We start from the raw sequence: 16,912 nt of genomic DNA, 5'->3' as shown, positions 1-16,912 counted from the left end.
ATGTTAAAATTGTAGAGTTGGGAGGGACTGGGGGGGGAACCACGAAGGTCATATAGTCCAAACTGTGCAATACAGGAATCTTTTGCCCAAGGTGGGGCTTGAACTCACAGTCCTGAGATTAAGAATCTCATGCTCTACTGACAGAGCTATCCACAGGGCTAATGGAAGCTGGAGTCCCATAACATCTGGGTGGCCCCAATTTCCTCATCCCAATGTACAGATGTAAATACTCCCTTTAAAAAAGCCGTCTGGATCTTTAAGGTGAAATAAATCAGATTAGCGAAGTGGGTTTTTTTCGGCCAGCAAAGTGTGTAGACGACCTTTTAAGAGTGATAAATAGAGAATTGGGTTAATAAATTTTGGGAAGATTTCCGGCAAGCTGTCATCACTCCGCAGGTGGCAAAATTTGTTAAGGCCGCTGTCGCTCATCTCAGACTTTGCCAGCACGTAGCTTGTCACTCTCTTTAATCTGCTTTACTTGAGGCTGTGATTTTTGCATTTTGTCTTAATGGCCCGTTGGCAGTAATAAACGAACTGCTACTTACTCCCATAATTGTAATTACGCACGTTGACAATTGATTCTCGCATCTTCCTCAAACGAGGCTCGTGCTAATAATAATGAAAGGTTAGAAAGCGGGGGCGGGGCCCCCTGCTTCTTGCGAGCACTTTCACCTTTCTACGCTCCTCACTGCTCTCGGCTTTAAGAGTTTCACTTCTTCCATAAAGGAAAGTGGAGGGCACTTGACCTGCGGCCTCGCTTTATGGGTTCCCCATTTGGGGGGGGAAGGAACCACACCTTCCAATGGTCTCCCCAAGAGACAGGGCGCGCTCTGCTCCCCACCCCCTGCCATCAAGGCGCATTAAATGCATACTCCGGCGCCGATGCATTAAAGGGGATTTCCCCGCTTGCACATAATGCACCCCCAGCCAATAGGAAAATGATCATTCCTTTCGCTCCGCGCCCCAACTGCCTCTTTCCTGTGCAGCCTCGCCGAGCGCGCACGGAGCTGCCCGGAACTTCCCGAGAGGCTGCCGCTCCCCTCCCTCCCTCCCTCCTCCCCGCTCCGAGGCTGCTTTCTCTCTTCCCCCAGCCAACCCCCGGCTTCCCTGGGCGGGGAATCGCCTCTCTTCCTTCCTTCGCTGTCCCCACCCACCTTTGCAATGGCAAGCAAGATGGAGGAGCGGGGCGGCTTCGGCGCCCTCCCAGGGCGCTGTTGTTAAAAAAGCGCAGCTGCTCCCCAAAGGCTGCGGCGCCCTTGCTCCCCCCAGCGCGCCCCGCTGCCCCACGCTTCCCGGATTGCATCCCTTCCTCCCCCCTCTCCCCCCATGCGCCCTCCCTTCCCCCCTTCCTGCAATTGTCTTTGCTTCTCCTCCCCCCTATCCTGCATGCACCCATTGCTTATGCACGCGCTCTCTGGAGAGGCTCTGCCAGAGCTGTGATCTCTCCACGCGCGCGCGCCTCCATCTATTATTGCGATCCTTTGGCTGCCGCCGGTGCAACCAGATCGATCCATCCACCCATCCAGCTGCCCCTTTCTCCCCCCACCCGCCCCGTTTCCCCCCTCCTCTCCCCCTCCCTCCCTGCGCCATCGTCATTGCCAGTGCCGCTGCCGCCGCCGCCGTGTTTCTTGGATGGATTTCTTCCTGGGTGTTTTTGCTGGAAGGTGAAGCCGGAGACCCGGGGGCCCCCGAGGTTTTAGATAGTCTCTTCTTCTTCCTCCTCGACCCCCGGCTCCTGGTTGCTGTCAGCGATCCAGGCCGAGAAGGGAGCGAGGCGCCCGGTCAGCGTGGCGGTGGCAGCGCGCTCGGGTCCGGAGGAGCCACCGACCGCGTCTCGCAGCCATGAGCGGCTCCACCGCTGCTTCCTCCACCAGCGGCAACGCGGCCGGCGAAGGGGCGGAGGACGCCGCCAAGGATTCCGCGGACATCGCGGCTTTCTTCCGATCGGGTGAGCGCTCCGCTTGGCCGGAGGGGAAAGGCGATCTGGCGTTGGGGAGAAGAGGGTTGGGTTGGCCTTTCCAAGGAGTTTAGAGAAGGAAGCGAGGGGGAAATATCGGTCGTTCCTATTTTATTTTCCCCGCCCGGTGGTTTTGTGCGCTCTGGAGTGTCGCTGCTTTCCGTGCCCGAGAGCTAAAAAAAAAAAGGGGGGGGGAATCAATCCTTGCCTCGACAAGCCTCATATTTTTGCAGGATTTCTGCGTTGAAAAAGGCCAAGTGTTCCTAAGACCAGCCATATGTATCGCCGTATGCATTTTACAGAGTCTCTTTAATATCTGATCGATGGATCTGGCTGTCAACTCCAAAGCCCCGATATAGATTCTCTTTTAGCCTGTCGGGGTACCTTATCGTTTAGCTGTAATGGTCCATTCTTCTGAGCAGCATCACCTCCTTTAAAGACTAGATTTCCCCTCCTTGATAAAGTCAATAGGCTATAGAAGGCCAAGATTATCTGTGGACTGTAGCATGTGTCTGGGTGTCATAATCCACAGCCTTTGTCACTGTTTCTAGACAGCTGCTGTAACCAAGGAATGGCAACTCAGCCGCATCCCCATCTTTCCCTTCCTCCATGGGGGAAAAAAAAAACCCCGAGCATTTGTTTTCATGTCTAGCTTTCGGCTCCAGCTCTGGGTGTGTGTTTATTTCTATTAAAATGAAAAGCTTCTCTCTCTCTCTCTCCATCTCTGCCTGCCTGCCTGCCTTTGCGGTTCGAATGCAAGTCTTGGAAGAGCGGGGTGTAAATAATCTACAGAGAGGCTAAAATAGAGTTGGCTTGGTTTGTCTGGTTTTTTCTTTTTGGGGGGGGGGAGCGAGCATTTTTATTTTTAATACAAATCTGGCCTAAGGAGTGGACAGTTGATTGTCTTTCTGCATTGATTTTGGTAGGTGGTTGGATTTCTGGGGGGGGGGGGGTGTTGGCAGAGGAGGACATGCATCTTGCATAGTTAAGCTGTAAGGGAAATACTTTGACACAAGGCAGGTGCCCGGGAGCCTCTCCTTACATGGTCACTCCAGCTGTTGTCCAAACCTCCTTGTATCCTGTTACCCTAGGGTGGTAAAACTTTTATTGTTATTATTCGTTCTCATTATTGAATGCTTGAGATGGGGTAACGGCCGCAGCTGGGAAACAGAAATGGATAAGGTGCAGAAGGCAGGCGGTTCCTCCGAAACAGACCTTTTCCAGAAACCCCACAAGTGGAGAAAGGTAACATTACGGATGCCTGCCCTGTGTGTGCGCGCCTGAAACTGCCATGTTGCAATGCTCCCCGTGAATCCATTGCTTATGGCCACAGGGACTGTGGATTTGTGTAAGACAGGGAGGGGTGGGAAAGGAGTAGTTAGCTTGGGCCTGTATGTTTCTGGGCTTGCAGCTGAAATGAAAAAAACAAAACACTTTCTCCCCTTGGAAAATGGGGTGGGGTGGGGGAAGGGGTGGTTGCTGGGTCATATAGGCAAGTCACAGACACCCCTTTGCTTCTGGAGCAAACGTGCCCCATTCTGACAAATCCAAGCAAAGGTCTCTGTGAATTCAGGTGGGGAGGGATATCTCTGGAAGGAGGGAGGGAAAAGGCACAGGGTTGTCCCAACCAATGCCTGCCTGCTGTTTGGGGGGGGGCAGGGGGAGGAGGCTGAAGGGGAAGCCCAGCAGAAAGGCCCCCTTAACGTCTTGCCTGTCAGACTTCTCCAGCACCGAAGACAGAAGCTCTCGCTTTGGGTTTTCCTCCCTCCTGCCAGAATTTGTTTGGTTCCTCCTCCTCCTCCTCTGCCACTGATATGTTGCTCATCATCATCCTTCCAAGGAGGGGTGGAGAGGGGGAGAGAGGGCAGCAGGCTTCCTCGCTTGCTTCATCTGGATGCCTTTAAAAGGACCGAGCCTAGGAAGTGGGGATAGTTGGGGGGGGGGGGAGAGAAGAAATGCAGACTCATCTCTGGAGAACCGAAGGGGCGTCTGAGTTAGGTAGGTATTTTTGCCTCCATTAGTGAAGGAGTAGACCATGACTGCTTGGAGTAAGTGTTTGTTTGCTACGTAGCATTTGCCCTATTTGACGGAGAACTGGGGCAGCGGGGGCGGGGAGAGGCAGATGGAGAAGGGGAGGATGAAAACTGTCAGTCTTTGGGTCTCCTCTTTATTCTCCTCCTCCCCACTCCCCGAGTTGGTCATAGTCAGGGAACTTGTATACAAGCTTCTCTGCTCACAGTCCCTTAATCTGGGCCAAATATGATCCGTGAGGGTGGTGGCTGTGTGGACAGGTGGCTGCTTTTCTCGTGAGCTCTGCTGGTGTTGTTATACGAAATGGGCTCCCAGGATAGACTGCATGGATCATGTTCCTCAGGAACCCATAATCCCTGTTCGACATCACTTGCCGTGGCTAGAGTGTCTTGCAGCGCTGAGTTGCAGGGAGACCCATTCATTCTGCATGGCTTCAAGGGTGAGCATCAGCCGAGCAAAGGGTGCGCACATTGCGTTTTGCTTTCCTGGGCATTTCTGTCGTCGCGGGAATTGGGTGAGTTGCTGCCTAGTACACTAAGCAGCCCGATTGAGGTTGCTCTGCTCTAGGTTGGATCTGTGCTGCGTGACAAAGATGTTCAGGTGTGTGCCCGTTGCAAGACATAAGCGATATTTTTTTTACTGTTGAAAAGACTTTCTTTGGTGGGGTTATGTCAGAGCGATCTGGCTTCTCTTCAAGACAGGCTTCCAAATTGGTCGGCAAAATTTACTGGCCTTCATACCTGTCTATAGATACTTGTTTGGGGCTGCAATCCTGTTGAATTCAGCGGGATTTGAAACCTGACAAAGGCAACATAAGATTTTCTTTCCCTGGACCCACCTCGAGCTGGTTCTTCTTGCCTCAGAGAAGTGACTACTGTATTTGCATACCTTGTTCAGAATGTAAAATAAAAAAAAATCCTTCAGTAGCACCTTAAAGACCAACTAAGTTTTTATTTTGGTATGAGCTTTCGTGTGCATGCACACTTCTTCAGATGTGTTATGCCATGGTGGTTCTGCTTCAGGTTTTATCTAATTTCTGATTCACCTGTATGGGCTTCCCACTTTGAGCCATTCTGCAGCAAAAGCATCCCTTACCGGTAGAATATTGGTAGTGAGAAGACTGGGAGAATTGGAAAGGCTGTTAAACAATAAACACAGGAGCTAATCATTGACAAATCCTTCTCTTTAGAATCCACTTAGATCAGGCATGCAGAGACACACACTGACTTGGGCTGTGTGTTAGATTTAATCCCACCTAAATCATGTTTTTAATTTTTTTTTTAAATATCTGATTTGGCTTTCTTTGTGTCGATTAGCCATTGACTTTGGGAAATTGGGAAAGGCATTCAAATAAATACACTTCTCTGTAGGAAAGTCCTGGTGGTATGGGTAATAATAGACAATGAATGGGGTGGAAAGTGCAGCAATAGGAAACAAACAAAAAAGGGGGGGGGACTGGGAAGAACAGGGATGGGTGGATGGAATACCATATTGGCGTTTCAAGCATGCAAGTAGGAGTTTGGGCGGGCACCATGACTGGTCTTCCAGGACCGGCAAAGAGGGAGGGGGCTTTGATTTTGGAATGGTGCAGCTGCTATGGAAGAGTATCTGAGTCATTGGGAAGGGTGAACTTTTTATGGCGTGGAATGTACTAAGTGTGGACTGCTGGTTGCTTCCACTGGACAAGCAAATCAAAATAAGTCCTCGGAGCCTCAATGCTGAGGCCTGTAGATGCTGTTGAATAGCTTGAGGACCTATTAAGATAAAGCCTGAAATGGAATATATTGGGACAGGCATGCTGTACAATGGCTGGTTTGGTGCAGGTAACAATGGTATATCACTCCCATGACGTTTGTTTGTTGCGGGAAGTGGGAAGAGTCCAAAAAAGCAACTGAAACCATGCTCTCTTTTTTTTAATTAAAAAAAAAATCAGATGGCTCCGTTGCATTTTGGAGATAGGAATGCCTCGTTTCGCCTATAATATAAGAACGACCTTTTTATTTAGCCTTAAAGTGTTGGTTTCTTGCGCTATAGGAACTACAGACTTTGTGACCAAACTATATGAGATGCTCTCTGATTAGATTTCCATAAATTTTCTGGGGAGGGTGGAAAATAGTTGTGGGGGCCTCAAAATTGGATGCTTGGGGAGAAGGGGTTTCTGACTTCCTTTTGCCCCTACCCAGTCTGTCTCCAAGGTTAGAAACTCTGCTATATAAGCTGGGTGCCAAATGGCTCTCCTCAAACTAGGGTTGCAGTCGCTAAAACAGAATGCCTAGTTGCCATTTGGGGGGCCAGGTGGCTCGAAAGTTGTATTTTTTAGTGCGACTTCTGGGTTCCTGAAATTCATTCTGATCGTGCAAATAAAATATAACTGATAGAATCCCACAGGATGTGTCACTAGTGTGTGAAACAGCAGATTTGGCATTGTGGAGGTGGGCAATTTATTGATCAGGAAAGTGGCATGAGTGGAAAAGGGATAGCTCCCCTTCTTCCCAGTGCCACAGCCCCGATCCAATGTGGCTGCTTTGTATAGATGAGAGCTCTGATCGCAGCTCATCTCCGTTAGTTAGCTTGTCGGTAGTAGATCTTGGTACCTCAAAAGGAAAGAAGCACTTCAGAGCAATGCAATGCTTCCTGTTTTCTTGGAAAGAGTAGACGTATTTCTCGGCATGCTGTAACTTGGGTGGAAATGTTTCCTTAACGCTTGACATAGCAGGCACAGTAACACTTTTGGCCCAATCCAATACACACACTTTGAACGGATGTTGTTGAGCTTGTGGGCTTAATACTTTGGCATGCGCGCCGTTCCTGCCACTTTCAATTTCCTTATTTTTATTGGCAGAGATCAATATTGGTAGCACGATACTGCCCTCCATATTAAAAAGGCGGCGCGAGGGCCTTTCATGCGTTGACTTTTCGAGCCTCATATGCACTGCTGTGGTGTAAGCGGGACCAGGAGGAGCGAAGACTTCTTGTGCTCTCTTCTCCCCTCGTTCTTTCTCGTTCCCTGCAATTATATAACTGGGCCCACTCGGTTTGATGTGCAGTATAGCACTTCGTGGTCTACATTTTTTAAATGCCTCCTAAAAATAGAGGGAGGGATGACTTTGAAACAAACTAGATCGAGGAAGTTGTGTAACACTATGAGTTCTTTTGCTATTTCAGTGGGTAACTTGAACTACTTTGAAAGCAGGGGTTTTTCCCTCTTGGGGGCCACGTTCTCTTGCAGGGTAATCTATTTGGGGCCGCATTCTGGCTGCGGTCAGAGCTGCTCCCATTTCTCTCCCCCATTTCCCAACCCTTTTGGTTTCCTGCAGAAGGTCAGAGGTTTGAACTGAGAGCTTGCAGAGAGCTTTGTCCTTCAGTCCATTTCAGCTTTGCTTTCCACCCTCCTTGTTTCCCTCTGGGTTTTCCTCACCTGCATGGAAACAGGCCATTTTAATGGAATTAGTTTATTTTTATTAAACCTTTTTTAAAAAAACACCAAAATGCCCAAACTGGTGAAATACACGGTGCATTTCAACTCTTGTTCGGATTCTTGATTCCTGGATATAAAGTAAATATTTGCCTGGACACTTTCTAAGCCACTAGCAATCAAACTTCCTACATTCAGATAACATCAACTTGTCGCAAATAAATGCTGTATATTGCTGAGAATTCTAGCATGCCCAGTTGGGTTGAGTTGCAGCTGGTTCAGAAATAACACCAGACCATGGTGCTGTGTGAACAAGCAATCAAAAAACCATGGGCTCCTCTTCTCAGATGTGGTGATGGCTTCAGGTTAAGTACGCTTCAGATTAAGTACAGACTTCCGGGACAAATTGTGTTTGTAAACCGAGGTACCACTGTGTACACACACACACACACAGTGGTACCTCGGTTTACAAACACAATTTGTTTGTATATATAACTAATGTAGCTGAGTCCCTGGTTTTAAGGCAAAACACAGTTTGCTGTTTCATCCAACCCAGCAACCTACAGTTTGTACTTCTGCAAACCATAGACTGCTAATTTGGTAAAGTATGGTTTGCCTTAATCCTGGTGTGTGAAACCAAGGCTTCTTGACTCCTCCTTCACAGAACACAGAACTATGGTTTGACATTGCACCAGAGTTGTTTGGTCTCACTGTCTTTCTCTCCTAGTCTCTTTTTCAGATAAGAGAGAGAGAGAGAGAGAGAGAGAGAGAGAGAGAGAGAGAGAGAGAGAGAGAGACTACCAGCAGACAGAAAAGTAAGAGGAGAGAGAGGAAAAGGGCAAAAATGTATGGCAAAAATGGTCCAATCTTTCAGGCTGGGGTTAAACGTGGATCTAGGAAAGTTTAGATATATTACATTTGTATACCACCCTTCCCCAGTCTCAGGGCAGTTCACAACAAAATAAAACACAAAATGCATAATAAAAATAAGAGCAAAACACCCCATAACCCACACATTTAAAAGGACCTAGAATGTTGATCAGCCAAATACCTGGTTGAAGAGGAACGTTTTCGCCTGGCGCCTAAAAATATATATAATGAAGGTTCCAGGTGAGCCTCAACATTCCACAAACTGGGAGCCACCACAGAAAGGGCCTGTTCTCGTGTTGCCACCTTCTGGACCTCACGGAGGAGGTGCATGAAGACGGGCCTCAGAATAATCTTTTGTCCGCAATTCTGCACTTTATCCTGCTCACCATGAGATGCTGCTATCACTGTTAATATTATTATTAGTTAATAATTGTTTATTAGCTGTCCTCCACCCTAACTTCCAAGGGTGGGTTGCAGCAATTTAAAGAATACAACACAAAAATGGTTTAAATTACAATCACAAGAATAGGGTGGGTTCTAAACATTTATATTTCAGGTGTCTTTGGGTAAAGAAGTCTGTGTGTGTCACACTCATGTCACTTCCATATTTTATTCTAATCACTGACATCCAGTTTTGTTTTGTTCAGTTTACATGGTTGCATCCTGTCTTTTAGAAATTCCCCACAAAGCAGCATTATAGCATTCTTTGATTCAGCTCCTCTTTGATTTCTCATTAGGTTTCAGTTTTGACTCTGGCTCTTTTCTTGTTCAGGCAAAGATCTCTTGTTCCACATCCTTTTTTCTCTGGCCTCTTCCTGTGCCTGGAATGGTTGTTCTGAACATATTTTATCGTGCTTAAAATTGACGTTTCCAGTTTATCCAAATTGAATCTTTTTGAACATGTCACCCTTGATACTGCTAAGAAATTAAAATTACCAGGATGTCATAGATCCATTCTGCCATCAAATTCCACTGTTGAATATTAATATATCATTTTGCAAACTGCTGATTTATTCCCTTCTAAACTACAAATGGAATTTTCTACTTGGGCCAACGAAGCAGAAATTGACCCGCCCAAATATGAAATGCAACAAACGTGTTTATCTGCAGTTCACTATGGTATCCCTGTCCTTGCAACTCTTCTGAGCTTTTGAGCCTTTTTGGAGATAAAGGGTGGGCTTTTAGTCACAGGACAACTTGGCACTTGGTTACTTGAATTCTAGAACAGATTTCAGAATCAGGAAATCCAGAGAAGGTTAGAGTAGGGTGCCACATTCAGCAAAATGTCATGCTAGAGGTCTTCCTAGCACATTATAACTGAAGGCTGCAGGTGTGTGAATAATGTTGGAATCTTTATTGAATGTGCAGGGATTTTTTTTTATATATCGAGGGACATTCTGCAGGGATGTGCTAAGTGCAACCAAAAATGATAACGCTCAAGAAAAAAGTGTCCGTGAACAGATAGTCCTACTTGGGATTTCTAGTAAATTGTAAGAAACCAGAACTGCTGTTGAACAAGTCTGGGGAGATTTGAGGTGGGGATTTGGGGAGATCTTTCTCAGCTTCATGAGTCATGGTTTATATAGTGGAGGACGAGCATCAGGACCAAGTGCTTCTCCCATGATCCTCCACCTCACATTCTGGAACTTTATTCCTGACTTTTATTAATCCAGGGTTGCTGTTACTATCTGAACTGTGAGCTATTGCTTACAGTTCAACGCAGACAAAAAACATACCGGGGTCACTAATTGGTTTATGAAGCTGGGAAAGATCACCCAGACGATACCAACATGTGATTTTGTAAGAAAACTCTGGAAAGAATTGGGATGCGGCTGTGTTAGACCTGTGAAGGCAGCCCCAGGTGTACCACCCTAAACTATGGAGGAAGGGTGGGTGGAACAAAAAAGCAGTGTCATTAATCTAGAGTGTAAATAGGGTCACTGGGCACCTTGTAATTTTACTTTTCCAATTCTTGAAGTGAGGAGAAGCCGCCATCTTGCGGGATTCCTGTCCTCCAAGGCTATGCTGCTCATGAGTAGAGCCAGATTATTGCCTGAACGGCAAAAGGGATGGGTTGGAAGAGGAGCTATGGGAAAACATAGCTGACTTTTTATGAGCCCAGTCATGTGACCGTTACATCACCATGTGGAGTTTTGAGCCTAGCCATGTGGCTGTTGCATCACAAGAAGAGTGGGTGGGGCTACAGCAGGTTGAATTTCTCAGCCATCTTTCTCTAGCCTAGTGAGCAATTGGTCACTTGCTTACCGCAGGGTGAAGTACCTCCATGTGATTCACCACTCCAGCAAAGGACCAGGGCTACTGCTGACCTGATACTCGGGGAAGACGCCAAGCAACCATGTACTTCAATGAGGGGCACATGCTTTTCAGGCTCATCTTTCAGAGGCGGACATCTCTGTTTAAAGGCATTCTGGAAGTGGGAATGGGCAGAATCTGTTCCTGAAGCCTTGGAGAGCTGCCGCCGTTCAGAGTAGGGTAGTACTAGATTAGGTGGGTCATTGGTTCAAACTCTACGTAGAGCAGCTGCTTGCATGCTTGGTTTGCAGTCATCTTACGCAACCACAGAATGTGAGTATTGCATAGTTTATTTCTAACCTCTCTTTTTTCTTCTTCAAGGAAAGGCTTGGATATCTTTTTGAAATAATTCTAAATGGTTCTTCTTCATCCCAACAGATTCCCACAGTGGTGAACAATAATAACTATTCAATAGAAGCAAAATGTAATTCATCATAAAACAATAAAAGCTAAAAGACAGCAGCAAAAAACAAAACAAAACAAAAAAACCAAGCACACAAGCACTGTGTGCAAGACAAATGGAGCTCCTTTAAAATGTCTGAGTAAGCAAGAAAATCTTTAACCTGGCATCTAAAATATTGTAATATTTTTGCCAGCTGAGCCTCCCTTGGGAGAGTGTTCCAGAGTTGAAGTTCCATCTCGGGAAAGGTCCTCTCCTTGTTGGGAACATAATGCAGTTCAGCAAGCGATTGAACCTGGGAAAAGGCTTTAGCTGAACATCTTAATGCGTGAGCAGGACAAACATGGGATGAGCTATATGGATCCCAAGCTGTTTAGGCATTAAAGCGAAGGATCAACACTTTGAATTGCACCCGGAAGCAGATTGGCACCCAGTGTAATTCTTTGAGAATTGGGGTTATACAGCTCCATCTATGCACAACAACATTTGGTTGGACTGAAACTTTTAATCCATCTTCAAGGGCAGCCCCAAGCATAATGCTTTACAGTAGTCCAACTGTGGGGTACCAGAGTATGCCTCACCATAGCTTAGCAGTCCCTACCCAGGAATTATAAGCATACACAACTGATTAGTTCTGTCGGTGGCTGTTGGTTACAATAGGCCCAAACAAATACCGCACTTTTCTGTCTGTAAGGCGAGGTTTTTTTCTTCAAAAATCATGTACTGTAGTCTTATACATGGGAAGTGCATTGTGGGGACGTGGGATTGGTTGTTGCAGTGAGTCGGATAATGTTATTGGTGGCTGCGTCAAGGGCTGGTGTTGATTGGCTGTCGTTGTGACAATTGGACAGTCGATTTGCTCCTTTTTTGGGCGAGAGGACAGAGGATAGGTGGCTTTTGCAATGCCGGCAGCAGCGGATTAAGGAACATAAGCATTTCCCACCAAATAAATAGGTTAGCTTGATAGCCTTGGTTGCATTCATATGGATGGCGTTGCACAGTTAAAAATAAATCTGATTGAAGCTTTTGCATGGCCATCTGAGTGCGCCAAGTATACGCGAGGCACTGAGGCAAATGGCCTCCTGCGCTGAAAGCTACTCCCTTCTGACGGGCAGGGAGCGTTTGCAAAGTCCTGCACGCAAGGTTGTGGCAGACCCGGCGACGCTCCGCCCGATCCCCCTGGGAAGTGTGTACGTGGGGTTTTCTTTTCCCTGTTTTTAACGATGACCCCTAATTAGCGCCTTTCCCCCAGCCCCGGGGCGGAGGAGGGGAGCGGGAGGCACGTTTGGACGCGCAGGTAGAAGTCTCCCGCGCTCGCACAGGGTTTTTGAGAGGGTTGCCTTGCGATGGCTTTTACAGTCCCAGTGAGTCCGAGGCTGGACCGAGACAGGAGGGGGGAAAAGGGGGGCGAAGCAACGGCGGCACAGCGAGAGGCTGCAAAGACCTCTCGGCGACCATGGCGGGTAAAGCTCAACAACTTTGGGGAATCTCCCCATTTTCAATTTTTTTAGTCCCCCCCAAATAGGGAGAGTCTTATACAAGGGGGTGTCTTATAGACTGAAAAGTATGGTAACTTCAGTGTTCAGAGGCAGGTGCTAAGGATGTCTAGGGGTGGAGAATCTATGTTACCTTTCGAGCTTCTCAAGGAAATCTTAGCAAGGGGCTCTATCTAGAGTCAGACTGTGGGAATTAGTGTTTGATTCAGCAAGGAAATTCTTTAAGTTCTAAACAGAAATCTAACGCCAGTTCTTTTTGTGTAACTCTTATTATTTAGAAAGCTTCCCCCCCACCCCTAATTAAAAGAGGAATTGGTGTGCGAGTCAGAATTGCGAGGGGGAAAATAAAATAAAATAAAATGGTGCTTCTGTTAGTGCTTCTGAAACGACGTTGTGTTTTACCAGAAATCTCCCGCAGAGAATTATTAGCACTTCATTTTTATATTTCTGGGAAGCGTATATCTGTGTGGATCCCTTCCAAAAACATTAACTCTTTAGGAAGAAAAACCTGTGGTGGTTTTCATTGCCAATATGGGAAAACATTTTGGATCTTCAGAGCAGAGCTTGCTCCTGTTTCTTACTCCACGGTGAGAAGGAGGATGGTAGGCTAGGTAGGTCGGTAATTTATTTCAGCCATTGGCCCATATTGTTGGTAGGCTAGGTGTGCTGCTGTTGTGATCCATCAGGCTCTTCATGTTCATCTGTATCCTGGTTCTGGTCTTGAATGTCTTCTTCAGCCTGAAAGTTCTCCCATCCCAGAATGTTCCTCCAGGATCCTCCACATGGAAAATCGCTTCTTGCTTTTTCTTCAGGTGTCTGCAACACACTGCAAGAGGGTGCCTCCTGGGTGGGAGAGCTGTCCAGAGAACAGGGGCCGTAGAAAAGACCCACTTCCATGTTGCTTCTAGCTGGCACAGATAGCAGAGTCTCATTTGATGATCTGGGTGACCACAAAGGTGTCTCTTGGGGAAGGTGCTCCCACTGAATCACCTGCTCCCAAGTTGTTCATGTGTGTTAATAGCAAGAGATGGAAAGAAGATAAATTCCCGTCCAGAGAAGAATGGCAGGTTAAGTTGACGGATTATGCCAAAATGGCTAAAATGACCGGAAGAATCAGAAATCAGGAAGACCAAAATTTTAATAAATGATAAATCATTTCCCCATTCTTTATCTTAAAAACCATTGTAAACATTGTCAGTAGAATTGGAATAACACTTGTAGTTTAATGGAGAATTTTGGATGTAATGGAGATATAAGAGGTTTGGATTAGTATAAAAGATGCAGGAGGAAATGACCAACAATAGGACCCACAAAGGGGAGGAGGGAAGTCCAGGAGATCCTTTGGGATCTTGTTTTTATGCTGTAGGTTGGACATTTGATTGTAAAACTGTAATTTGAAAAGTCACTGTGTTCTGGACTAGCTGTAGCTTCCAAGCCATGCTCAGGGGTAGCCCCATGTAGAGTTCATTACACTATTCCAGTTGCAGAGTTACCAGTGTGCGTCCGCAGTTGCTAAGAGCTCTCTGTCCAAGAAAGGGCGGTTTATGTGTCAACCAAAGGTGACCATCTAGGCTCCTTTCCTAGGGACAATAGTGACAATAGTGGAACCTGGAGAACCCCCCCCCCAACCCCCCCCAAAGTACGGCCATAGGGAAGCTCTCTAGCTCATTTCTTTGTGTGCAGAAGTTCCAGGTCCAATCTTCAGCCTTTCCAGGCATCAATTCAGGTCATGCATAGCGGTTTTGGATTCTGATGTTACAGACAAGTAGAACTGGTTGTCATCAGTGCAACGTTCGAAATTCGCCAGGCGCATTTTGCACTTGGCCACTTGTGACCAAGTGAAAGATGCTCGGTGCCTAACTCCATCTCCACCATCTGAAGGTGCATGTCTGGGAATCATTGCATGTTGACTGCTTTCACACACTAGCAACACATCCTGTAGAATTCTACCCGTTATGTTTTATCTGCACAATCAGAATGATTTTCAGGAACCGAAAGGTATTGAAAAATACGATTTTCGAGTCGTCTGGCCCCAAAATGGCAACTAGGCATTCCATTTTGGCGATTGCAACCCTGATTTAAGGAGCCATTTGGCTCCTAGATTATATATCTGAGTTTCTAATCCTACATCATTGTACAGTGATACCTTGGTTCTCAAACTTAATCCGTTCTGGAAGTCTGTTGCAAAACTGAAGTGTTCCAAAACCAAGGCATGCTTTCCCATAGAAAGTAATGCAAAACGGATTAATCTGTTCCAGACAACCCCTAAAACAGCAATTTAACATGAATTTCACCATCTAATGAAACCTTTGATCCATAAAATGAAAGCAATAATCAAAGTACTGTACTATAAAATAAATAAGACAGTATTGTAGATGATTTGTAGAAGTTTCCATTTCTGCAGTCACACAATCAATCATTCAATAAATAAATAAATAAATAGCTGAACTGGGTTCCACACAGTCACAAAAACAGCCTCAAAAACAAAAGCGCAAAATAAATAGCAAAAACAAACGCGCCAAACTTAATCCGTTCCGGAAGTCCATTTGACTTCTGAAATGTTTGAAAACCAAGGCGCAGCTTCTGATTGGTGCAGGTGCCCCGGAAACAGTAGCTGACAGTCGCATTGGACGTTAGGCTTCCGAAAAATGGAATACTTACTTCCGGGTTTTTGGCGTTTGGGAACCAAGGTGTTTGAGAACCGAGGTACCACTGTACTCCAAAATCTCCCAATGACAGCTCCCTGCATCTTAATATTAGATAGCATATGAGTTACAACAGTGCAATACCTTTAACAGCCATACTGTACCATCAAGGTCTATATTAGCTCCAGTTTTCACTCTTTGCTGGTCTCCCATCCCACCTTTCTTGAGAAGGATGGGGAAATTGGCAGTCAACACATTGCAAGTCAGAGCTAAAATCTAGGAGGGGTTTAGGCTCATTTTATAATGGGACCTCCCACTTCCGAAATTTGCTATCATCAATATTGGCAACTATTTTCTCATTTCCTCCACATAATAACGTCTAGTTCGAGTCTTTCCAATGCATACTTTGCTTACTGGCAAGCGACCCAATCAAAAACATTGTGAAAATGAAGGACCCTGTTGCATATTGTACCGCTTTTCTCAACGGGATGCAAAAAGAAGAAAGTATGAAGGGCCCTCAATTTCCGCCCCCCCCCCAGCCCGTTTTCTGTGAAACATAGGTAGGGAGTTCTTTGATGCCGCTAAACTTGAAGTTCTAAATGGAAGTAGGTAGGAAGCAGGACTGTGATTCAGTTTGCTACCAGCCCCTGGAAAGCTGAATCACTTTGTTCAGGAAAAATGTTGCATGACTAGGAAGTGATTGCATGACTAGGAAGTGATTCATAGTGCCGGTGACTTCTTTGCCGCTCTCTGTTACAGAAGGCTTTTCTGCCTTCCAAGAACTCTTTTAAGTCAGGAAAGTCGATGCCAAGAAGATGCATGCCGCAAAAACACGATACTATTGTGGGCACCCCGGATCAAATCTTAAAAGTTACAGTGCTTTTTAGAACCAGGGTGGATTTGATTTAAATCAATCTGATTTAATTCACGATTTAAATCACTAGTCAGTAAGGCTTGATTTAAATCATAGTTGTCTACATAAAGACTAATTCTTGCTGGTACAACTTTAATATGCAAGTAGATGAAGATTTTTAGAATAACAACTTTTCATATTAGTTTTTTTTTAATCCCCAGTTTAATAGGTTAATCATTCATACTGTATTTGGACAACTTTTCTGTTGTACTTAGGAAGGAGAAAAATAATCATTACATTAATAATAACAAATTAAATAGATTTATTCAACTGAAACAATAACATTACAGCATATGTTATTTGTTTAAACAAACATCCATGTTTGTTAACTAATTTGGCTAAACAAAAACAATATATATATATTTTAAGAAACTTAGACTGTCAGCCCAGCCTACACATGAAAAACTTAAATACTGTCCACTCCAAACAATCAGAAAAATGTTGTTTCTATTCTATTCACTGAACTTCTGGAAACTTAATCACTGAAGGGGTTGATTCTGTATTCATAGGTTTGTAGAACAATAGGATTAAGGTCTATTTCTCAACTCTGTTCATGTTATAACATTTTTGCTGTGAAGAAGAGGCATGTGATCTCTGCTGAGTCAAATTCAGTTTTGAGAACTGCAAAAGTAAACCAAGCATCTGTGATAATATCTTGTAGGCAGAGAAACTGCCCAATAATCTTACAAAAACCTCTGGAACAGCATGACATTTTGAATGGATTAATGGAATTTATTTACCAAAAAAATTAAACATATACAACCTTATTCTACATAATTAAAAAAACCCTAATCTTTATTTCATGATGGAATAACCTTTGGATGGTAATATATTTTCCTCAAAAAGCATTTTATTTAATAAAATCTGATTTA

At 45.4% G+C, this 16,912-nt stretch overlaps 1 protein-coding gene across 6 annotated transcripts in view; it reads left to right on the top strand.

The window, feature by feature from the left end:
• The first annotated feature begins 1,695 nt into the window (after positions 1-1,695).
• Positions 1,696-16,912, top strand: part of TRIO (trio Rho guanine nucleotide exchange factor) — a 254,175-nt gene continuing 238,958 nt past the window's right edge. The window contains exon 1 of one of the 6 annotated variants that reach the window (XM_060278041.1): positions 1,696-1,948. In XM_060278041.1, coding sequence (XP_060134024.1) covers positions 1,843-1,948 — 106 coding nt within the window. In that variant the 5' untranslated portion in view covers positions 1,696-1,842. The other 5 variants (XM_060278045.1, XM_060278044.1, XM_060278040.1 and 2 more) reach the window with 5 other exon arrangements.

This window comes from Zootoca vivipara, chromosome 8, assembly GCF_963506605.1.
Source record: "Zootoca vivipara chromosome 8, rZooViv1.1, whole genome shotgun sequence".
In the NCBI taxonomy this organism is placed as follows: domain Eukaryota; kingdom Metazoa; phylum Chordata; class Lepidosauria; order Squamata; family Lacertidae; genus Zootoca; species Zootoca vivipara.
The sequence above is the reverse complement of the archived record's forward strand: the minus strand, read 5'-3'. Positions and strand labels throughout refer to the sequence as shown.